This window comes from Rhea pennata, chromosome 1 (assembly GCF_028389875.1).
Source record: "Rhea pennata isolate bPtePen1 chromosome 1, bPtePen1.pri, whole genome shotgun sequence".
Lineage (NCBI taxonomy): Eukaryota > Metazoa > Chordata > Aves > Rheiformes > Rheidae > Rhea > Rhea pennata.
The window spans coordinates 15968155-15992469 of NC_084663.1; the positions used below are offsets into that span (position 1 = coordinate 15968155).

The 24315-nt window shown below is 47.6% G+C and overlaps 2 protein-coding genes across 3 annotated transcripts in view; both read right to left on the bottom strand.

Annotated features, from left to right (window-relative positions):
* Positions 1–5309, bottom strand: part of LAMB1 (laminin subunit beta 1) — a 41144-nt gene extending 35835 nt beyond the window's left edge. For both annotated transcript variants that reach the window (XM_062582375.1, XM_062582365.1), the window contains exons 1-3: positions 5172–5309; positions 4881–5050; positions 1886–2021 (exon numbers count right to left, since the gene is read on the bottom strand). In XM_062582375.1, coding sequence (XP_062438359.1) covers positions 1886–2021; positions 4881–5050; positions 5172–5208 — 343 coding nt within the window. In that variant the 5' untranslated portion in view covers positions 5209–5309. The remainder of the gene's footprint in view (positions 1–1885; positions 2022–4880; positions 5051–5171) is intronic.
* A 5251-nt stretch (positions 5310–10560) lies between these two features.
* The window catches only part of LAMB4 (laminin subunit beta 4), a 47272-nt gene continuing 33517 nt past the window's right edge, over positions 10561–24315 (bottom strand). The window contains exons 26-34 of the mRNA XM_062599345.1: positions 24039–24199; positions 20767–20972; positions 18941–19144; positions 16681–16825; positions 14631–14838; positions 13848–13986; positions 13428–13604; positions 12242–12395; positions 10561–10700 (exon numbers count right to left, since the gene is read on the bottom strand). Of these exons, the coding sequence (XP_062455329.1) occupies positions 10561–10700; positions 12242–12395; positions 13428–13604; positions 13848–13986; positions 14631–14838; positions 16681–16825; positions 18941–19144; positions 20767–20972; positions 24039–24199 (1534 nt within the window). The remainder of the gene's footprint in view (positions 10701–12241; positions 12396–13427; positions 13605–13847; positions 13987–14630; positions 14839–16680; positions 16826–18940; positions 19145–20766; positions 20973–24038; positions 24200–24315) is intronic.

Below are 24315 nucleotides of genomic sequence, written 5' to 3' on the forward strand. Positions count from 1 at the left end.
CATCGTCTGCAGCAAACACTTTACGCCCGAAGCCCAAGACCAAAAGCGCCCTTACGCTCAGCGGTTGGTAACCTGGAGGATGCAGGAGGGCAGACCTCGCCGGTGACCCTGGACTGTGCCCACATGTAGCAGCTCTTCTCTTAGCAGCAGACCCATGAGTGCCTGCAGTCTTGACACCCTAAATTTCACCATTTGGGAGTATTTCCCATCTTTCTTCACCAGCTCTGGACTCTCCTGTCCATCCTAAGGCAGTAACAATTCACTTGCAGCCTGTTTTTGAAATAATCCTAATCCAACTATCACACCAGTGCTTGCCTGTGAGCAAGTCACAGTGTTCTGGCTGGTGGCCTGAGGTGACACGGCTCTGCCTCACACCTGGCTCCAGAGCTGCGGGCATCAGCAGAGGAAGGGAGCACAACTGTGCTAATTCACCCCGGCAGAAACTCATGGATTGGTTCTCGTCATCACCAAAGTCTTCCTCTGACTGGTGACAAGCAAGAAGTTTTCCAAACCGTGCTACATATGGTGAAGGACTCCAAATGGAAAGGAAGAAAAACAGTTAGAAATGTTATTTTGTCATGTGAAAAAGACCTTTCAAAACAGCTGGATACTAATTACATTGTGGTGAGAAATATACATATAAAAAAAATCAAGTAATATTTACGGGGGGGGGGGGGGAAGAGTAAGAAATGAAAAGAATGAACCAATAAAAGGCTTAATTTTCAAAAAGCTGTAACCTCCCATAGAATATGCAGCAATGATCCCTTATGCTGTATTCCTAAATGAAAGAAAATATGAATTAGACAGAGAGAATCAGTTGTTTTTTATCGTTGAAGGACACTTTCACGACCTTACGAGCTAAGAACTTTTCTGTGTGAATGCTGCCAAGCCTGTTGCAAAATACATGAACTATTCGGAAGGCCAGAAGAGAATCATCAGTGGAGACAAGTGGCTTGCTAGCTTAGTCTAAATGGTTAAAAAGGATTTAGCGAAAACCTTTCTTTATCGGGCAACAGCAACGTTGCAAACATCACTGTGTTATTTTGACATACGGCAAGATAGCCACTGCCACACATGTTTACAGAAGCCCCATCGTGTCCATCCGGCTTTCAGAGCTGGCTCACGGGTTTTTTGGTAGGACTGCTGTTTGAGAAAGTCTAGGCTCCTTAGTTTGTATATCCTGGCACGCCAAAAGCATAAGCATAAAAGGGGCAGAGCAGTAAAGGACAGAGAAAGGGTTAAAAAAAACCGCTAACAAAATAATGTGTTTTTTCTTCTTCTTGTTTTTGTTTTTTTGTTTTTTGTTTTTTGGTTTTTTTAACTTGCAGGCTTGTTTCTGGCGCTCAGTTCCTCCTTCGGCAGAGGAAGCGGGACGGGGGCAGCGGGACGGCAGCTTGCCCCGCGGGGAGGCTGGCGGCGCTTCGCTCCTCGGGGGGCCGGGGGGCCGGGGGGCCAGGGTCTCACCGTCCCCGTGCCCCCTCTGCGCGGGCGGCCGAGCCCCCTCCGCACGCGGCCCCGCGCCGGCGCCGGGCAGAGCGGCTCCCGCGGCGCCGCCGGGATATTCGCTCCCGGAAGATGCTCCCGCTCCCCTCGGCAGCGGCAGCAACGCCGGAGCCAGCGCAGAGCTTTTCTCTCGAGGAAAAGCTCGTGCGGAAGTGCTCGGAGAACTCCGCGCAGCGCTCCCGGAGGGCTCGCGGGACTTTGCCGAGGGCCCGGCGCGCACACCGGCGGCCGGTTTTCCTCAGCCCCCTGCTCTCCGCGGGCTCCCGCCAGCAGCGCTAATTGCCAGGCTTGAGATAAGAGCAAACACCAAGGTGGCCTGAAACAAAAGAAGGTCCGACAACAACCCCCGGCCCTGGCGGGGGCTCCCAGGCGAGCCGCATACCGTTTTCCGACTGCCACCAAAGCTTCAGGCGGTTCGGAGCAAACGTGGTGACCACGTTTTCAATGCGGTGACTATCAGGATTGAGAGTCTCGTGGAAGGGATTCTCGGAGTCGCATATGAAACATTTCTTGTCCTCCTGAAACAACAAGATAATCAGCATTACCGATTTTATCCGAAGGGCAATAGTTGTTTCCTGCAGATAAGGGTATTTTCCATCAGTATCACATTCCAGTCATTTTGCCTGCCAGAGGCATCAAAGGTTTTTTTTTTAACCGATAAAGTGTATTTACCTTTTTGAATTAAATGCAAATTGCAAGTCAGATGGAAAATATGCCAGGAATTCAATAAACTCTAGTTTTATGAGAGGTATGTTTTCTATCTAAATTAGTTTCAGGAAATCTCTTTCAGCAATACATATTTTCCTGCAGAATTTAGAATCAAAGTCAACATTTATGGAAAATCATTGACTTGACTCTGTATAAACACACACACACAAAATTGCACCTTCAAAAATATGTGTGAAATTATGTTGGCTTTTAGGAAATAGCTTGGAAATTAAGTTCTCCCTGGGACAGAACCCTCCAGCGAGGTTCAAGTGCTGCAGTGACGGGGTCCTTTTAGCACAGGGTTAACTCTACTGTGAATTCAGCATCCGTACACCTGGAATTGCAATCTGCAGCTAAGCACGTCAACCAAGCTGTGGTCACTACAAGATGCATCCTTTAAAAAACAGTTGGATGCAAGCCTGGCTCGTGCCTGGTTGAAACGCTGGATGCTTCTTCACCAGAAGAACAAAAATCCATCAAGACAGTTTTGATGAACAACATTATTTTAACGCTGTAGCAGAGCGGTACTACGCCATCGCAATTTTGTAAGGGAGGATGCAAACCTAGCTAGAAGAGTGTTCCTGCCCCAAAGACCTCACGATTTGACAGACTGGAGGGGGCAAAGGAGGGGATGGCACCGAGAGCTAGTCATGCTGCAGGAAGGGAGCCCCAGCAGCTCACCACTGCCGGACACCACGGCAGCCTTGTCCCGCTGGCAGCGCTAGGGAGACCAGCAGGAACACGTGAGTGGGCAGGTCTGCGCCACGTGCTTTCCATCTCACCCATTTTGGCTCTGGCCATGGCGTGGTGCGTGCCAAATCCTCCCCGCTGGGCAGCTGGCACCCACCAGCCCCCGCCTCCCCAGACCAGCACCCGCATCGCGACCTGCGCCACCGCGGACGTGTCCCCTCTCGCATCCTCCAGGCTCCTTGTGCCGTCGCACATGGGCACCACCTCGCACGAGGACTTGCTCCTTCTCCCATCAAAATCCCGAGGGACCCCATCCTGCACAGCGCTCGGCACGTTCAAACCCACGGTGCTAAGAGGACACTCGGACCTGTTTGCATGCACAGTCTGATGGGTTTCTTCACTGGCACAGCAATAACCAGGGACATACCAGACAGAAATGCCGGCTGCAAGACGGGGAGTAAGGGCACATCTGAGCTTCTCAAGCGGTGCTTTTTACTACAAAATGTTCTGACACTTCAACAGCTCGAGACAAAAACCAAAAAAATCCGGCTTGCGTTAACTTTTGTTCAACAGAGATCCTAACGTTAAAGGAGTCCTGCTACACATCAGTGCTGACACATGCTGAAAACCTTCTTCCAAATCTCAGCTCCACGTTAAATCACGTAGTACTGTGAGCAGGCGAGAGCAGCACAGCACAGCAAACGCGTGTGCGCTGCCGGGGAGAGACGGGGCAACTTCGGGGCGCGAATGGACCACATTATGTAGCTAGTTTAGCAGGGCTCTTGTCCGCAGTAGTGACAGAATTCGGTCCCGTTGCCTCCACAGTAAACAGGGCTGGAGATTATACCCTTAATTCATTTTCACCAAGTTCCCTTTACTAGTTTTTTTACACTTATCCATCAGCCATGCCGTCTCAGAAACAAGCTTCTTCCAGCTTACAGATCCAACCCCCTTGCGCTTTCCAGCAGACGCACGGGACAACCTCCTCCGCACCCCTTCCCTTGGAGACCGTGCAAACGCGGCCGTGCCCGCAGAGCAGCGGCCACGGCGTTAGCCCGCGCTGCAGACCCGAGCCAGGAAGCGGTCCAGACGCCGCCGCGCAGGGCGGGCGAAGGCGCCGCGGGGCCGCGCCGCCGCTCGCTCCTTCCCCCGCGCTCCACGGCCACGGCTCGGGGAGCTGCTGCCGCCCTGCCCTGCCCCACAGCCTGCCCCCCGCGCCGCTGCCCTGCCCCACAGCCTGCACCCCGTGCTGCCGCCCTGCCCTGCCCCACAGCCTGCCCCCCGCGCCGCTGCCCTGCCCCACAGCCTGCACCCCGTGCTGCCGCCCTGCCCTGCCCCACAGCCTGCCCCCCACGCCGCTGCCCTGCCCCACGCTCTGCCCCCCCGTGCTGCTGCCCTGCCCTGCCCCACAGCCTGCCCCCCGCGCCGCTGCCCTGCCCCACGCTCTGCCTCCCCGCTGCCCTGCCCTGCCCTGCCCCACAGCCTGCCCCCCACGCCGCTGCCCTGCCCCACGCTCTGCCCCCCCGTGCTGCTGCCCTGCCCTGCCCCACAGCCTGCCCCCCGCGCCGCTGCCCTGCCCCACGCTCTGCCTCCCCGCGCCGCTGCCCTGCCCTGCCCCACAGCCTGCCCCCCGCGCCGCTGCCCTGCCCCACGCTCTGCCCCCCCGTGCTGCCGCCCTGCCCTGCCCCACAGCCTGCCCCCCGCGCCGCTGCCCTGCCCCACGCCCTGCACCCCACGCCGGTGCCCTGCCGCACAGCCGGCACCCCGCGTTACAGCTGTGCCCCCCTCCCCCGCACGGCGCCGTGCGCCCGTTCGCTCCCGCCGCCCACGGGGGGACGCAGCCAGGGCGCCGGGGCTGCCGGCGAGCCAGCAGCTCGCTCTGCTTCCTCGGAGCCGGCCGCCCCACGGCCGGCGCTGCCCGCCGAGCCCCGCGGGGCCGCGCGGCCGGGGCGCCGTCGGGGCGCCGCCGGCGCTCTCACCTGGAGGTGGCTGACGATGCAGTAGGGCTCGGGCTGGCGGAGGCCGCACGTGGAGGAGGCGGAGAGCCGCGAGGCGCGGCCGATGAGCAGGTCGCCGGTGGCCGGGTAGCAGCTGCCCTCGGCGCAGCCGTAGCTGTACTCGGGCTCCTGCGCCGCCGCGGCCCACAGCCCTGCGCGCCCGCGGAGGGAGGGAAGGGGAGCGCGGTGAGCGGAGCCGCCCGCGGCCGCGCAGGGGCTCGCCCTGCCCGACGGCGGCGGCGCGGCGACGGGAGCGGGGCCGGGCGGCATTACCGAGGCAGCAGCAGAGGTACACCTGGAGGCGGCCCATGGCGGGACGGCGCGGCGCGGCTCGGCGCGGCTCGGCGCGGCGCGGGACCCCGCTCCGGAAGCGCCGGTCTCTCCCTCGGCGCCTCCGCCGAGAGCTCGAGCGCCGGCTGGTGCACGCAGGCGCCGCAGTCCGGCTCCCGGGGAGCGGCTCCGCGCCGCCGGGCGCCCCCGGCCCTCCTCCTCCTCCTCCTCCTCCCCGCCGCCCCCGCGGGGCCGGGCCCAGCCCGACGGCGGGGCGGGCCCGGCCCGGCCCGGCCCCCGCTGCCCGCCCGCTCCGCGGGGCCCGGCCGCCAGGCAGCGGGGCGCGGGGGGCGCCGTCGGGGGCGAAGCGGGCGCCGGGGCTGGGGCAGGGCCGGCAGGGGCGCGGGGCACCGGGCAGGCCCGGGGGGGGGGCGGGCTGGGGAGGGCCGTCGGGGAAGGCTGCGCTGACCCGGGTCCAAGCCGAAGCCGAGCGCAGGGTGCGATGCAGAGGGGCCCCCTGAGGGAACTCACTGAGGGGTCGCTGCCCCCCCTTCCCCAGCGCAGGGAGGCAGTGCGGGAACGGGGGGGTTGACCCAGTCCTGCCCCCCGACCGAGGGGGAGGAGGGCAGCGGCAGCAGCAGCCGCCCTCGACGCCTGCCCCGCGTCCGTCGCTGGGCGCCGGGGCTGCGGCTCCAAAGAGCTGTTTCCCCCGCCACCGCCCCGCGCTGCCCTGCGGAGCCGTGAAGGCAGCGGGGCCGGGCCGGGCCGGGCCGGGCCGGGCCGCGCGGCCGGGACCCGTTAGCGCCGGGCGCCACGGCCTGCCCGGGCCCCGGCGGCGGCGAGGAGGCCGCTGCGAGAGCCCGGCCCCGCCGCTCGCCGTTCGGGCGCCAGCCCGTCCGTCTGCCGCCCCTCGCTTTCCTGGAAGGAGGCAGGCGAGAGCGGCTGCGAGGGGCCCGCCGCCACGTCCGAGCTCCTCCGGCTCGTCCGACCCGAGTATTAAATTCCTCGGGCTCCAGCGAGGGGTTTAATCATTAGGCAGCCAAGCTCGCCCGGGGCCGACGGGGAGGTTCTGGTGGTAAATAAGTGCCGGGGAGCCGTGGTGAAGGAGGGAAGCGTTTGCCCTCCTGCTGTGACTGCTGCCCCTGGAGAGCTGTGAGGAAGGTGGGGGGGGTGGGGGTGCGGAGGGTGAAAATAAAGGTTTTTTTGGGGCTGGCTGAGGAGCGCAGCCCCGGGTTTGCGCACCCCTGGCTGGATGTCTCAGTCCATACGCGTGAGCTTTGCTTGCACGCGTGTAACACGTGTAAATCTGTAGCAGGTCCGCGTCCTTTGGGAACGCTTGGCCCTTACTGTTTGCGGGCCCTGAGCGAAACGCAGCGCCGTCTGTCCGTCCCACAAAACCCTTCCGAGGCGGGCAAATATGTTTGTTTTCATTTGACAGATGGATAAGCAGAAACATAGAGATATCAAGCGACTTGCCCTGAAGGTTAAACACCAAGTCTGAAACATAACCCGGGAACGTGGACTGAGGAGCTGGCGGGTCTGCTTCGTTAAAGGCGCCCAGGAAAGGCGGCCGCTTTAGCTGAAATGGCAGGTGGTGTTACTGCGAGCCTCTTCTGCAAGGTGCCGGGTCCTTCCGAGTCACAGAACTCACACAGGTTCACAGCCACAGCATGGCTTCTGCTTTCAGATCGGCCCTTCAGTGTGACAAATGTGTTTGTCCTGCTACAAGAAACCGTTTTGCTGTGCTGTGGTTAGAGAGCTCCACCGCTACCGGAGAGGCGGGTGGCAGGATGCTGCAGCACTGAGCGTACACATGAGTGTGCAAGGACAGATAGTGCATCATCCCACTGCGCTTTTTTCTGTCTCATGCCTGTGTTTTTTCAATTTTTATTGAGATTTTCTCCACCTTTTCTTTCCTGTTTCGTACTCTCGTAGAGTGGATGTCCTCCACCAACTATAAAAAGGGCCAGATTTGCCCTCCTGAGGTCCTTGTTGCTGCAGTTAGCTGCCCAGGTGCGCCGCAGCCGGCACGAGCTGGGGGTGTCGTCGAGGCCGTGCTCGGGGGGGGAACCGAAACCCCACTGAGACACTCGGCGTGTTGGTAGGGAGTCAAGGAGCTCGTCTGGGCCGTCGCCCCGCGCAGTGTGTGTGAGATACCACGACCTTACGAGAACAATCAGCGTTTGAGTAATTCTTCAAATGATAGAAATTAAGTTTTGTGTTGCGTCCTATCCCTAAGCCTGGTGAAGTGGCTTCACAGCCTGGGGGTGTCTGTGTTTCTCCTGCTTGGGTTGGAGGCCTCCTCAAAGAATCAAAGCTCAGAATTGCCTTTGACTTCAGTGGAACCCAATGTATCTTCCGTTTTCTCATAACACTGCCACAACTGAATGCCTAGCAGATAGAGCTGAGATCATTTTTAATTACTTGTATCTCCAATTATATGTATTTTTGGTTATATGTTATTTGTCATTTGATTTAATGCTGTTGAAGTCAAAACAGTCTACCAAAAGATAATGATTTCAGTAACTTTTTCAATAACTGTTTTACGAAGTCACTTCCAGGGACAAGAGAGAGAGCTGGGGAGAACTAAAAATAGGTGTTTTTGATCCAGACACACTATTCTTACACAAACCAGGTTTGCGAAAACACTTCAGAATTTTTTTGCCGCTTGCAATGAGGAATGGTGTGTATTTTCAAAGCTCTGAAGTTGCCACAAAATGGATCTGGTGTCCTGTAGCCACGGATATTGTCAGATCTGCTGGGCTTGCGTGCTCCTACTACGCCTGGAGGAGTGTATGAGACTTGGCGCTCCTCACTGACTTCCGTCTTCCCATTTCCTCTTTTCTTCCAGGGTTTTTGTTTCCTCCCATAGGGAGATCTCCTCTGCTCAGGCCTATTTAACTGCCTTATGTTTACAGTCTCTTTGTTTGTGCAGCTTGTCCAAAGCCATATGGCAACTATCACACTGACAAATTTAGCTAACAGTTGTTTTTTGGAAGAAAATCTTTAACTTTCTGCTTGTGAATTTAGATTTTTAGAGCTCTGAAGGAAATAATTCTGTTTTGTAGTCAGTTAGGATTTTTATATAAGAGCTTCAGTTTACCTGTTTCAGGTACAATGTAGCAGACCACGTTTACATCTGCAAAAAGTCTGAGTTCCCTTTTGGAAGCAATACATAGAGACGCGTGTTGGCAGCTTACTGAGTTGTGTACTCTGACTAAAACAGAGGTGCTTTATTTAATTATATCAGAATCATCTAACATGCACTTGTCCTTGCTGACAGTCTAGTAACTTATCAAGAAGTCTTGCACCTCACAGATGACTTTTTTTGAATGCTAGAATTCAGGAAAAGTTAAACCGCAGATTACGTGCATGCCTGCATTCAGATGTCTTTGTTAGATTGTGTCAAAGTAACAATTTGGTTCCATCATTTTCACAATGAAAGGAATTAGGTTTGCCTGGAGCACAGCTGGTTTGAATTGCAGGAGTATCTCTGAAATCTCACCTAGGCCGGTAATTCCCCATGCAAGCCCCGCGCTGCATATGAATGCTGCTTTGGCTCTCATAAACACGGAGTGATAACTAGGGAGGTTTTATCTCCTGGGGACTGAAACAACGCTCGCTCTTGGCTAAGGGCTGTCTGACACATGCCGCGGTGGGGAAAGCTGCATTTTACAAAGGTGGGGTGGGGGGAATGCTGGGTGCCTCCGAGAAACTGCATAAAGTCCCTAACGGACGGGGACATCCCCCTCTGCGCCCATCTGTGAGACAGTCAAGGCGAGACTAACAGGACTGATTTTCACTGAGGAAAAGCCAGTGTTAATCTGTGCAGCTTTGTGCAGGAACATGAAATATCATGGCTGGGATTTGAAACTGGGGTCTACATCCCTTCAGTCTTTTGAAAACCTTAGCCCTTTTCTAGCATTTTCTTAAATTCAGTCTCCTTTCTTGGAAAAAAAAAAAAGTAAGTGACAACTAAGGACTGTTCTTGTATTCTTCATGACTGCACGAAATGACTGCATGAATCCCAATTTCTGTGGAGTGCTGCGTGCATGCAGGTAGGGAAGAGCTGGAGAAGCAGTTTTTCAAAATTCATGGCTCTGCAGATTTACTGCTTAAACGTTAAGTGCTGCAGTTATTCTCAGCTTACTGGTTGCTTTAATGGAGAATGTGGGCAACCCTTTACGAGCAAAAGAAAAAGTCGTATTTCTGAAGCACTGATTTAGTGCTGCTGAGATTCTGCTTTCATTGCAATTGTAGTGCTTTTAAGAAACCTAGTAAAATTATGCATCAATTAGACCTAATGTAGTCTTCTCTGCTTTGGATCAACGTTTGCTCTGTGGGTTTAAGAAGCGTAGAAGTGTGCCAAGGCAGCCGTCTGTGTTGGCCTGCTCTTACGTTCCTTGAAGCATGAGACCAAGCACTACAAAAGCTTATTCCCAAGTGGAGTGTCTGCTTAAAATTTGTCCTGGGAAGAAATGCTCTGTGCAGGACAGCTGGGGAATCAGGCATACCTTGCTAATAGCTGTGAAATCTTTAATGTGTGGCATTGTAAACTGCGATTTCTTTTATTTTTGTGTGGGTTAAATAAATTAAACCAAATGAGATTTTGGCCAAAGCATGCAAAAATACCACCTGGAAAGGTGCACTGACAAAGAAACCACCTCAAAGTTGGTTTCGGTGTTAAACATCTGTGCACTGCCATCCAGTGGGCACCGGCGATTTTGCTTCTCCTCGCCCCGCTCCCAGCGATGCGTGGAGTTGCGTGTGTTTTCAGTGAACCCAGCGGGCATGCATCGCCTGGCCCGGGTTACTGGTGAACCCTTCCCTGCTCTGCCTCAGCAAAAGCGAAGGGATGGAGAAAGGGTGGCACCCTGGAGACAGCGCTGGCTGTCAGTGCGGATGTCGACAGCAGCACACAGCCCTTCGCTGTGCACGCCCCTCTCCCCGTCTCTACGCAGTCCTGCGTCCCCATCACCGAACAGGCATGGTGGTGGCACCACTGCACATCACGTTATTGAAGGGTTCAACGGTAAGACATAAGGTGTCAATAAATGATAGGTTTGGGGGAGTTTGTCCTTGAGACTGTTACCTGGAGCTGTATGAGATACCCTCTTTGTGCATTTCCAGCCCACTAGATTGTGTACAGGAGTATATTATAGAGTTCCCTTAAAAACTGCATCCTGATTAGTCAATCAAGTGTTTTATTAGAAGATTTTTTCTATTTCCATATCAACTCAACTGGACTAAAAACCAAGAGGAAGTTACATTGTTTCCTGTGCCAAAATACTGTATGCACCGTCAGATGTATTTACAGAGGACAGCTGGGAAGTTCAGGAGGTGGTAAGCATGGAGACTTCAGGTTCGCTTGACATGATGGTCTGCTCAGACCCTAACTTTTGCATGTTGCATACTTGCTTTCCTGCTCAGTGATTTCATTTTTAATGGCTATCACTTGTTCCTCTAGTTGTCTGAGTTGCTCTGCCTTATCTTGTTTGGTTTGATTCAGGTCCTGGAGCTTCTTCTCCAAATCTATAAGAGTAAAGTGACATGATATGGTGAACATATTTGTTCTGTAACTAAAATCCAGAGTTTAGCAGCATTTTTTTTCCAATCAGTTCCAGAGGCAATAAGCCCGTTTCAAATGGGGAATGTTATATATGGAACTGAAGGGAAAAGTCTGGCTTCTGGATTTTGAGAGAAACCTCATGGTCTCAGAGCAGTTAATTTCTCAGCATATGCTTTTGTCCATCAGCTGTGATGAGCTAGGACACAGAACTCTTAAACATTTGGTTTAAATGGAAAAACTCACAGGAACAGTGTGTCTGTTGAGGAATGTAAAGCCTGGACAGTTTGGGCGTAATAGGTTTAGGTCACCATTTTTTACAGAGACAATTCTGCTGGCCCCTGTGAAGCTACCCAAATGAAAACATACTGATAATGTGTCAAAACCACGTTATTCATGGCTTATGTTTCCAATGCATTTTTTATCTGGCCATTTGGAATGACTGGGATGCTCTTACTGGTTCTTCTCAAGGTATCTGCTTGAAATGAGCAGATCCTGAGATCGTGTCCTGAAGAATTTCCTTCCAGAATGGCATTTCTGTTAAAGTTCTATTTAAATGATGCAGTAATTTCAGATGTTGAGTCTGGTAGGATACTAGGCCCAAGGATATTCAGTGCCCCAACCTTCCCTACAGGCAGAATTAGGTCCCCTGTGTGCAATTACAGGAGACATTGTGGAAGTTGGCTCATGCCACCTTCACCTCTGGTGACTGTCTAATCCTACTCATCGGGCTCTGCTGGAGGAGCCATGCAGGTCCTGCTGCAGGATCCATGGTCTCCACCACCTTGTTGCCCCTTCTCTCTCTCTGCTGTAGCTCAGCAGGTCCTATGCACATGAGCTGCAGTCTCCAAAGAGGTGAGTGTGGGCAAAGACCCTGGACTGTGGACTGATGTGCCTGGGGTATGTACCAGAGCTCTGCTCTGCTGCCCACTGTGGGACATGGATGTTTCTTTACCTGTCCAAACAAGCCAATACCTGTTTTTTTCTGCCGTTGCTCAGAAATATGTCTAAAGGGGAGCAAGGATAGACTGGTAAAGAAAGGCTACCCTGCAGGTCTCTATTAGCATGAGGCACTGCTCAGATAATGTAAGGACAGATGGAGAACAGAGGAATGATTTAAGGTCCGAATGCCCAAAACAGGTACATAAATCAAAGCTCCCACTGAATCTGCAGCTAATTTTTTCAGAGTCCATTTCTAAGAGCCTTAGACAGGTTATTCAAGTTTTGCACACTTCTCATTCCTAAATTGCCAGAATTAAATCACTGCAAGTCCTTGTGTGGGCACTTTTTAAACTCTGCTTATAGCAAGCAATTTATATCCAAAAATATATATAAATCAAATCAACTGAACTACTTTTAAATTGTTCAGATAGGCTCAAGCAGGGGGTTTCATCAGCTAAAGCTGATTTCAGGTGAAACTAGTCTTTTAGTGTCTGTAAGCAGAACTTCCAGTTTAATGCATGACTTTCACAATTTCCACTGCTTGCTATGGAAGTGAGAGCACCACCTGTTATTCTTTTGATTTTTTTTTCAGTCTCTTCAGCCAGTTTTTCTGCTTCCTCCTTCAGCTGTTTCACTTTCTGTAACGTTAGTTTTGGAGATGCTTTGGCTTTTAGCTTTTCTTGAAGAATGGTGTACTTTCTCTTAATAGCAGCAAATTCCTGTAACAAAAACCCATTGCTTAGTTTGAGAACATCTAGCATCTTACAGTTAATCTGGCATACTGAAGGAGATTTTTCTACCTTGTTGCATATCCTATTTGAGACAACTTTCAGTCTCTCATTCTCTGAAACCTTAAAAAAAAAATCTGTAATGATTATACACTGAACAGAACGTCTTCAAACCCAACAGAGTTCAATTAAAGCAAACTGCCAGTTGAGCAATCCAGAACATAAAGGGGGGGGTGAGGATGTAAAGGAAATATCGTTTAAGCTTTTCAAGACTTATGCTGTTCTAACATCTTTTGATACAGCTTTTCTGTAAATTTCATCTTTGCCATGAGGCTTAATTCAAGTTTAATAAATTAGCCACAACAGATTTTTTTTTTTTTTTAACATTTTTGGCAGAAATAATATTTACTGGCTGACACAAACCCGTGCCATTTTAGGTTGCCACAGAGGCTGCAGTTTGGCTTTCTAGAGGATTTCTTACAACCTGGAAGCTTAGCCATGCTCTGCCTTTTGAGCTGCGGGAGCCAGGTTCTCCTCCCGCAGCAGCCTAGCACACTCCCAGCCGCCTCCGTGCGTTCTCAGAAATCGGAGCTATTGGAAAGCCCCCAGCCAGCCAAAAACCCCCAAAAACTGCAGCTCCCCCAGCAGTTTGCTCTGAAGGAGAATGGCACTAAATGAATGGCCAGACTGCTTCCACCACACACACTTTAATATCTGGTTTTGTGGCTTGCTCTGTTGTGTTTATTGGTGCCCATGGCGACTGTGAGTCTTATACACAGTGCAAGGAAAAATGACATGGAGCAGCCAGACAAATGTATGTGTTTTCTTCCATTCAAGCTAACAGAATTGTTGTTTGCTAGGAACCTTGAAACAAAAAAGGAAATGATTCTTAACCTGTGGGATTTTACGCTGGGTGGCATAACGAGAAGAACAGGGTAACACAATTACACTTCTCAATCAAAAGTACCATCAAACATATAAAGAATAATTTTTTTTTCCGTAATACATGACTGAGTGGCTTACGTCATTGATATTCTGAGCTCGCTTGCTTGCTGCTTCTGCCCCTGCTTTTGCATTTGTAGCTTGATTCGTATTCTTCATCATTTTCATCTGCAGCGTGGCAATTTCATCTTCCATCTCAGATTGTTTTGCTGAGAAGTCATTTAGTTCATCACTTGTCTTGTTCATTTGATTCTCAGTCTAAAAACAGAACAATTGGAAACTGTGTTTTTTATGCAATGTCCATCCAACTTGCAAAGCTTAGCAATGAAGAAGAGATTAATGCCAGCTGGTAACAAGAGAAGTCCCTTAAACACTATGGAATTGATGTTGTAACTGAGCCGCATTCTGGTTTTGTTTATTTTACATTTACATTGGAGAAACTTTAAGACCTTTTTCTAAAGTGTATGTAGTAAGTAAATTAAAAGATATATAGCAAGATACCTGTGAGATTTGTGCTCTGATTCCTTGTATCTCTTCATTTAACTTTATGAAGATACCTTTGGAGTGTCCTTGGGCGTTCACAACATTTTTTAGTGTATTATTAATTTCATTCACAGGTGGAAGAGCTTTTGCTGCTTTGCTAAAACAAAACAACAACAACAATAAAATAAGTGTGTGGAGACTGCAGAAAGAAGACATTTCAAATCCACCCACGCTCACGTGTAGAAACGTTCCCTTGAGTCTATCCATTAAAAATTGTGGTTCAGCAGTTGGCAAAGCAAAACATCAGTAAGGGATCTTATTTGTGAATATATTAGCGAACGCATTAACGGTGAGGTCTGAGGCTGCAGGCTACCTGGCAGCGTGCTGTGATTATGGAAAGGTCACTTAAAAAGTGAATATATTTTCTTCCTCCCCAATTTTTTTTGGTCTTTTATTGTCCCTATTTAAACCTCCCAGTGAACCAGATACAATGATCCACCAGGTCCCATGTGAAAGCAGGTGGCTGCTTTGGCTTCTTGCACTCTGCTTGGCGAGTTCAGCAGCTCAGGAGCTCACGGGAACTGTAACCTTTTAGAGCACATCAGCTCCGTGCAGCTCGAGTGATCGTGGCTCACTGCAGCTGGAGAGGCCCTTGCAGAAATGGCTGTATGAAATCTGTAATCTGAACTTTCTTTCCAGTGTTATTAGGATACCTAACTGCCTGGGATATGCAGCAGCCTTATTTTGCACAGTGCAATTTCAGCTGGATTTATCACATCAGTAACGGAATAGTCTACTCACTTGACCTGTTTTGCCTTCACCAGTAGCTTCTGAGCATCTTCCATTTTTCTGTTTCTCTTACTGACATTCAGCTTGTATTTCTCACAGTAGTTCATAATGTTTCTGATTTTGTCAAGCATGTTTACTAGTTCTTGTGGGGTTAGAGGAAGGTTTATTTGCAGAACATAGTTTGCCACCTTCTCAATGTCCTCTGGAGGTGCGCTCTCATCTTTAAAAAAAACAGAGCTTAGAGTATTCTGAAACACATCCCTCTTCCCAGTGAAATGTAAATGATCATTATGGTTGTCTACCCATTGAGACATGTGGCAGAATAAAGCTGACAAGCACAGCAAGGGGGTAAGAGAATTCTCTCTAACATTTTGTAATTTAATATTATGTTTCCAGGTACTGCTATTAGTGTTGTCAGCGCTGGCTAAAATAAGAATTTGAACCTACTTTGAACTGGGTTATTAAAATTCTGATTTAGAACTGAACCCACGGAAGGTTTTAAATCGGCGCGCACCACAGCTGGGTATGTCAGAGCCCATTTCTCCGCCGGCCCCAGATCAAAGAGGCCCTGAGGAGACTGGGCTGAGAATGGAGCTTTCCACGCCAGCAAGCGCGTGTAATCTCTTCCCTGGAGTCGCCACAGTGTTTTAAAAGTGGTTCCTTCACTGGTTAATGAGAAAGGCTACAGAAGAAAGTTGGGTCAGACTGAGATCGGATGGGAATTTATAGTAGAATAACCGTATTTTGGCAACTCCCCTTAGAGCTGATTTCCTCCTAGGTCCACCTTGGCACAGAGGCACAGGCACACCGAGCCACAGTGGCTGAAGCCTTGTCAAGTCTCAGCATCACTTCCCGTTGTACCCACTCCCCTTTGTAGACAAGACCTTGGGTGATAAAGCAGTGGAAACACATACTAAATGTTTGAACCAATGCTACAAAATAACTTACCACGAATTAAATAATAGACATCTACAGGGCAAACAGTAGTACATTCCTGAGAGTTATTTTCTGTAGAAATATGTCTAAGTTCACTATAGCAGATTTAATGTATCTGTAAGCATCTTAGCTGCTATAGCTCATAAATTTTAATTTACAAAGCAAAAATTCATGCATAAATGTTTTAGAATTGTTAGAAAGCAAATGCTATTTTTATAGTAAGAAACATAAAAGAAGAGCCAAAGACGAATTTGGCAATTGCTACCAAATAAAATCTGAGAATCTTAAGGCCTTAAATGGAGGTTTTCCTCCAAAATCAGTAACTTAAATGTTCTTGAACACAGGAAATCCTCTGTACTCAGCCCCTCGCTCCCTCACTGCTATTTGGCTGCGGAAGTAAGAACACCAAATACTGCCAACATACAGTCTTGCAAAATTATGAGAGTGGCTATACTCAAGAGATTAAAAAAATACTAACAAACACATTTGACACTTTTAACACTCCTTTTACACACGTTTCTTAAAAGAAATCTTAGAGTCCATCTCAAAAATTTTTCTTCACAAGAGTGGAAAGAAGTTTTAGGTATGTATGGTTGTTTTGTTATTTTTAATGAGAGCTGAAGTTCTGCTGGAATCCTTTGATTCCTCAAGTTACAGCTCTATGGAGAAGATGGAGCAGTATGTCACTTGGTATCCTAATTCCCACGCTCCCTACTGAGAGCCTCTGTTTACGGGTCTGGAGGAAGAGGATGGAATAACAATTTGAGGATGTATTAGACATGCTTAGACATTATATACTGTATGAAATTACATCAGTAGCACTTTATTCAGATAAACCAGGAACCGAGGGAATTACTTGCATGTTTCAAATTAAGCAAATGAATAAAAGATGATGCAACAGATCTATGAGAAAATTCATACAAAATATTGTCATCTGGGAGAAAGAAAGTATAAAAAAGGAATCGAGAAGATTTCTCAGATCAGGAGGTAGACAAGAAATTAGATAGGTGTACAGCTAAATCCTTTTCTGGCTGTGTATCATTGCTGATACATCATGCATCATTACATATTATACTGGAATATATCAAAGAAAAATGAGTCTGAAAGAACTTTTTTGCATATTTACCTAATAAGAAGACTTTTACTTTTCTGATGAACTCCTTAGTGATCTCCTGGTCAACTTCAATTTGATTCTTAGCTCTCTCCAGTTGCCCATTTAATTGTGAGCCTTTCAGCTTGGTGTCTTCTGACGCTTTTCTGATGCTTTCAACCTGGAAATATTTTTAGAAATAGCAGACCTGTCTCTGGAAATTACATACCATTGCTTGGCAAGTTGAGCTCTGACACTAAAATAATTTTGATATGATTCTCAGGTGGAATCACTTGATTCCAAGGGTTATGGCTTTGGAAACAGCTTAGTAGAAGACCATTTGGGGGAACTCCAGAAGTTGTTACATCATGGTCTTCATTTGGCTTCAGAGCAAAGCCTAAATCAAGCATTTTTTTTCCTCTCTGCAAATACTGCTAAGCCACAACCCCTTCTATTTCTAAAGGAAGGTGCTGGCAGCTATTTTCTATTGTAGTTTTGCACTGCATGAGTGAGCAGATTCGGTAAAGAAAAAGGCACATAATTCATTTGCCTTTTCATGTTTGAATTGCTGTTAAAATTACACTTAAGGAGACGTAATCAAAAAAGGTAGGGTTTAAATGTTTTGTTTCAAAGCTGCATTTTGCCATTCAATTTGTATTCCTGATCATGTGACTGAGAGCTTTAGTTTAATTATCAAATTCTAACAGCATTTTGCTTTGTTCGAGGCTACGCTTCGCTTTAGGGAAATGCACAGGTAGTGCTTCTCTGCGGTCTGTGGAGGCAAGAGACTCATGGTTTCCCTGTGCAACAAGAACACCAGCGATGTTTTTATTTATGAAACATCTCAAAGCATCTCCTGCACATTCGCTGGTCCTCACCAGCCCCCCTGCACATACCCCTGCCAGCAGCAGAGCTGGCCCGAGCCTTGTGAAGGCCAAGGGTGGTGGCGTGGCAGCCTCCCACTGCCACGTCCAAGAGTGGCACCCACCTTTCGCTGTTATCTCTGCCCAGCCTGGAGCCCAGGCATGTGCCCTGATTGCTCATTTCTAAACCTGTTAGCTGTAATGCTGTGTCACGTATATTTTAAAAGGAGGCAGTGGGTGCCCAGGCACCCTGGAGGGACAGAACAAAGTCACAGCAGAATTACATTTCTGTTGGAAAATATTTTTTGCCTGTAATTGTAACGAGCATCATGTCTGATTGTTAATGAGAACAAACTGTCTTTACTGTTGCTTTGGGATTTGTCTGCTTTGTTTCCTTTGCACATGTTGCGCTGGCCACACTTTGCTCGAATTATTTCCACTGCTACTGTGCAGCAAAGGCGAGAAGCCTTCATGCCCTTCTAAACACCAACAGGGAGAGGGCAGAAAAACTTTGGATTGAAATTATTTGCAAAAATTCTTTAAAGGCAAACATAAGAAAAATATGAAGTTGTATGGAATGAGTTTAATGCTGTGCACACCAGGGTAATCCCACTGCAATACATGTGAGCTGTACTTGGGCTACTGACAAAGGGTACCGTTCAGATCTCTCCAGTAAAAATATAGGTAATACCAGCCTAGCCTCACCAAATACCATAGGTGCAGAGCACCACGGTCAGTGAGAGCTTGGTGGCCATAAGGTCAAGAAAAGTGTAACTAGTAACTAGTCCATATTGGGACTGGGACCTAATACCTTCAGTACTGAGCTGTGCTATGTCTATGGGGTTGGGACATAGTCCATCAGCAAGCCACTGTTTTCTGTCAAAGGAGCAGGGGAATTTCTCTAGGGTTGGGGGCTCATATTGCATCTTCCTTCATGTTAGCTGTCTACAAGTTAGCCATCCAAATCTAAGCCAGCCATCTTTGTAGTGTGGAAAAAAAAAATACACCTTCCAGCAGTGACTACTGCATCCTTAGATATGTATCTGATATGCAGAAGAAAAAGCTGGAGCTGCCTGCCTCTTTCCATTAATTATAAAAGAAGTGTAGAGGACTAGCTTAGATGCCACCAGTTCCATCCCCATGAAGCAAGGTGGCAGGAATCCCACCCTTAGCACCTTGTTCAACATCAGGAATATGTTCTAGAAGTGATCTGTGCTCCAGGCAACTTTTCCTCCCTAATGGGACAAAGCAGCAGAGGAAGAGCCCACTTGTCAAAAGCAGCAGTGCCACAGGAAGTGCTCAGTTCCCTGGATTTTGAGTATTTTAGCATAATTGGGCTTATGAACAGGACACTGTGTTCTACACGATGGAATTGCCCCATTGCCCATCTTCAATCCATTTCATTGAACAAATGTAAGTTTGATATACGGCACCTCATTTTCAGGTTCCTGTAGCTGAGTAGTCAAATTTTTTAACAACACAGCAGCCTCTTCAGCTTTCCCAAATGCTTCTGCAGAACGAAGAAGAGCTCCACTGCAGCCTAGGCCACGACACTGCTTGAGTCCATACCTATTTTGGCACAGAGCTCCCACACACACTGCTGTAATACACGGCTGGTTTCCTGGCACCCCACAGATCTACAATAAACAGCATGTTTGTATCAAGAATCTTCTGTAGTTCTGAGATACATTCTTAGAGGAAGGAAGATGTTTGATATCACATGAACACTGAACTTTATATGGGGATTTTTCCCTGAGAGGGTGGTCCAGTCTCTCCAAACATGCGGTCCTAGGGACAAGACCTCCTTCCTTGACATAAAGGATGCAACAGCAACTCGAGGCTCCAAGTATCTCCTTGCAAGAGCCATTTGTTGGGCTCCATATGCTGCACTAATACACTTGCTTCACTCCTCTATGGCAAAAGTGCTGAAATGGTCCCCTGGCCATATCCAGCCCATGGATATGCCCTAAAGGCTCCAGATCACCTCTCACACTACATGGGTACCATATCATCAGCATGCAAGTCTTACTAGGGCACTCAGCAATGATTCACCTGACAAACTGTGTATAGTTGATGCAATGAAAAAACAATTGGCCATTTTTTGGGATTTTTTTGATACCAATAATTAGATACAAAAGAAAAATGCTAAAGCTATTTTTGGGTGTGTGTGAAGGAGGATGAGACCTTGTTTATGTGCAAAATGTAACTGAGAATTCTCAGGATGCATCCTAAGGGGTCATGAAAGTAATGAGCGGTTTGGGTTACCAGGTACCTATTACCTACGATGTAGTCCTGCAAGACACTGGCTCTTTGGAGTCACTGGGAGTAAAATGTACAGTAAGCAATCCTTCATACGAGCTGTGGGAAAACTAGGGCCTAGCAACCCTGTAGGGCCAAAGGTTTTGATATCTCATCCTTCCCTGGAACTTCAGGAGCATAATGGACTTTCTCATCTTTGGTACAGCTAAGTCCGTTTGAGGCACCATACTTATCCAGTGTGATTGTCTCACATCTGGGTGCAACTGTGACACATATGAAGTACAAAAGGGCCTTATTTGTGTGCATAAGCCATGGTCTAATCTGCTTGAGTGAGGATTAGTTTAACTGCAGAGTATGGTAAATTCAGTCCACTCTACACATAAGAATCAGGCTTATAGACAACTGAATTTTAGCCAGTTGTGTGACATGACTCCATATGTATTAAAGACAGGACCTTAATGTGCATGCAGGGTACACATGAACACAGGTATGCCAGAGTCAAAAAATAGATGAATTGACCATATAGGGCTAAAACACTTAGATATTTTAACATGGATGGTCAGACTGAAGGCCTAGGCAGATTATCTCTTCCTGGTCTGGCAGTGTTGGCTGAAGATGCTATCATTGCTGCCTAGCAGGAGGTTATTATCCCTTCTCAGCCCGCAGGTGATGCAGGGGATCATGTGAACACCCCTCATGCACTCCAGGGCAAAGGTACCCAGCTTAGTTTAAGCCACTGATGAAGGTGTTTGGGGTGTATACTTTACGCTGAAGTGTTCTTGAGACTAGACAGTGCTTAAATAGCTCTGGCTCCCAAAAGAGTGGTAGTATCTAGCACCAGACAAGTACAGCTGTTTCTAAAGTGACTGCATGTCTGTGCCAGAGAACTAACATTTTCCAGATTTGATATGTGTGTAAATATCCTTTTAAAATAAAAATTACTAACAGCAACGCAAATGAGATTTTTATTTAGCTCCCACTAAAAATCCAAAGCACATACCTTATCATTCAAGTTTTGGAAGTCGGGGGTCCTGATAATCTTGAGCTGCTCTAGCACATTGCTTTCTTTCAAGGCATGATCATCCAGTATAGCAAGCACATTATTTCTGGTGTACTCTGAATATTGTACAAGAGGAATTGTACCAGTGATTTTCTTTTCAGCCAATAATGACATTTCAAAGTGGTTCCTAATGTTGCTGACAGCCTCTACAGGAAGAGAAAAAATGTTTAGTTCAGACAAGTATTTTGGTCGTATTAAATTCCTGTACTTACTTGAATTCTAGACCTAGGTACATGGTGAGTGACAGGTGACTGAGTTTGTGTCACTAATATTTGATTTGGAATAGCAAGGAAGGACATGAAATATAATTTTCTCAGTTTTTTTAATCCCTTATTCAGCCAGCTGCTAAACAGGAATAGCTATTGATACCCATAAAATCCATTCAAATGGATGCAAATACAGTGGATCCTACGTCATCCTTCAGACCCCAAAGTATGTGGGCAGCCAAAGGAATTTACATAAGTATGAAGGGAATCTGATTAATGATACAAACCACTATTGGTCTGCATTTGTCACCAGCTCATCCATTCCCACAGTTACTGATTTGATAGAAGCTGCTGTCATTTATGCTATTCTGAAGTTCAGGAAGGGGAAGTGGTTCTGCAAATTCTAAAACCTATGAAATGGGTCCCATGAATCACTTCTGTGACTCACAAAAGCATTTGTCCCGTCCCTGTTCAGCATAGCACCCAAAAGTAAAATGGTTTGTGAAATTGAGGCCAAAATTCAGAATACATATGGGAATTTATAAGTTTCATTTGGCTCTGGAAAAATTTAATCTCACGGTTGATGCATTAAAAAAAAAAATGATAAGTCTCTAGACCAGACAACAAACGCTTTCCAGCAAAGGTCTTTGTTTGCTTAGTGTAAGCTTTCCTTTAGGCGGAGACTCAAAAAGGGGGAAGAATAACCCATTTTGTTTGCAAATTAATAGCCTAAAGAAAGAACTAAAGTTTTTTGAAAACTCATAATTTAAAGTTGCTACTGTCAAGGCTGCGCAAGTCTCCAGTGAACCCACAGATTTCCCAAATCTCCAGGCAGAAGAATGTGCAATAAACCAGAACTGATATATCTGCATTAAGAAGGCAGTAAAGGTCATTGATGAACATTTCTCTTTGTGTGGGTAGCCAGCTCAGTTCCTGTTGAAGTCAATCACTGGGCTCTCATCAAGTCCCTGTATGTTTTGAACGAGTCACTAAAGCCTTGGTCTTGCCTTGAATCAAGTTCACCAGAGTTTAGTTATTGTATGGAGTCAGATCTATTTATTTTATGTTTCAGCTCTTGGAAACGTACAATTTAAAGTTCAATCTTTATACAAAACATCTAGCAAGAGTATGCTGTATCTCAATATCTGGGCAACAGACTATTTCTATGCAAGAATTTCATCACAGGGACATTTTTACAGTGGTTCAGCTCTTCATCAAGTAGCCCCAGTGCATGTTTGCAATGTAGCTGTAGCATTTCCGAGTTCTTTTACTTTAAACATAGCACCTTAACAGCGGCTTAATTTACACTCTAGGAAACCGTACTCAACACATTATAATACTGCAGTGGTGGTGAACTCAGGGGCCAAGGCTGTAAAGAGGCAAATTACCGAGTATTTATAAGCTGCAAACATTCATCTAAGGACATTGTTGTTCTTGCTTTTTCCAGCGATTTTAATTCATCATTAGGTATCCACATTGCCTAGTCAGCCAGCTGAGTGCATGCCTGTGAGGAAGTCTGAGTCCTGACCATCAGTTTTCTTAGTCCTCTGCTAGGAGGTAGGTCAGACCCCATTCCCTTCTGCGTGTCTAGGGCACGAATATGCCCCACATGGGATACATGGCCATCCCACTCCATCCCACTCTACCCCATTTGCTTGGACCAGCAAAAGAGAGAGAAGAGCAGGCAGAGCAACAAGGAGAAGGTGCTGCTGGTCCTGAAATGGAGATGGGGCAAGGGAGGCCAGGTCTCTCCAGGATACTAGAGAGGCTGCTGCCTTGAGGGACTGTTAACTGGTGCTGCTAGCTGCCTGGTAGCAGGACCAACGAATATTTGTGGCCCCGACCAGAAATGCAGAAACTCAAGGTCTTGCCCTCCCCACACCCCCGTGTGCTTTTTATAGAACTGTTTATCTGCCTCTGGAGGCCTAAAGAGTGAAGCGGGCTTGGAGTGTGACCACAGAGCATCACAGATGCATCAGCATCATTGACCTCACTGGGATTTATTATTTCTTTGCTTTCCTGACTTTCTCAAAGTCAGCACAGTGTATGATCGAATTGGGAAACTGAGCCTGGGAGAACTGCCCTAAATCTTAATTAATCTCTCTCTTCCCTCTTCCTTTCCCTCAGCTTATGTCCCATTGACCTTTCCTTCATTCTTTTCGATCTTATTTAGGCTGATCCTTTCCTTGCTGGAATGAAACACAGAGGGAGTCTAGATGGGGTGAACTGCCTGTATCTTGGGTCTTCCACAGTGCTCACCATATCTTTGGGGGCTCGCACAGCTGGGTCTGAGGTCAGCGAGTGGAGCGTATCCCCCTAGCTGCCTCCTGCCCTTGGGGGTGGTAGTATCTGCTCGAGACTCCCAGCTGGTACGTTTCCTCCTTCTCCAGAGACCAGTTTGTGACATTGTCATTACTATTAGCAGCTGATGGAGACTATACTTAGCTCAAGCAAGGACAGTGTAATTCTTTTAAAAATGCCAAGGAACTCAATTCTGACTTCACATTCTTTGATGATGGAGAACTAGTTCCTTACTACAAGAAGTTATGTATTTTCCCATGGGAACACTGGGAAGTTACAGCATGACTCCTTGCTTTAATTAAACAAACCCTTGCTAGACAACGTTTTTAAAGTATTGCTAAGAGCAATAGGAGTCAGAAGCATGGAAAAAAAATCCTCTGTTCTTCTAGTTTATGACCTTTTTGTCTATATTGTGAAACCAGGTGGCTTTTAAGCTTTATATGAGGATTCACCAGATTTTGATTGGTGTGACTCTGGTACATGCACTTGAAATTTAGGATGCTAGAAATTATGGCATTTTAAAGATAAAAGGGAGTTTGGAAAGTCACTATAAAAATGTTTTTAGTATTTACATTTTTGCACTATCATAGGAAGATAAAATCTAGGGATTCTTTGGAAACATTGCATGATTTGATGGTGAGAAAAATGTGCGTGGAATGTTATGGAAAATGTTTACCTATTTCAGTGAATTGCTGACTGCCTTACCTTTGAGGTTCAAGTAAAGAACACTGTGATGCAGATGTATTTTCTGCTGTAGAAGTTCATACAGCAGGCCAGCTTTTTCCCCAATCTCTTCTATTCTCTTATTAAAGTCAGGAAAATCATACAGTATATTGTGAAGTGGATCCATTTGTTCAACTTCTTGTCTAAAAAGGAAATTACAGTTATGCAGAAGTCACACTGGATTGTTCTTAGATTAGAACTGAGATACACAATATTTTGAGGACAGCAGATAATTTTCTAAATGAGCAGAAACATATAC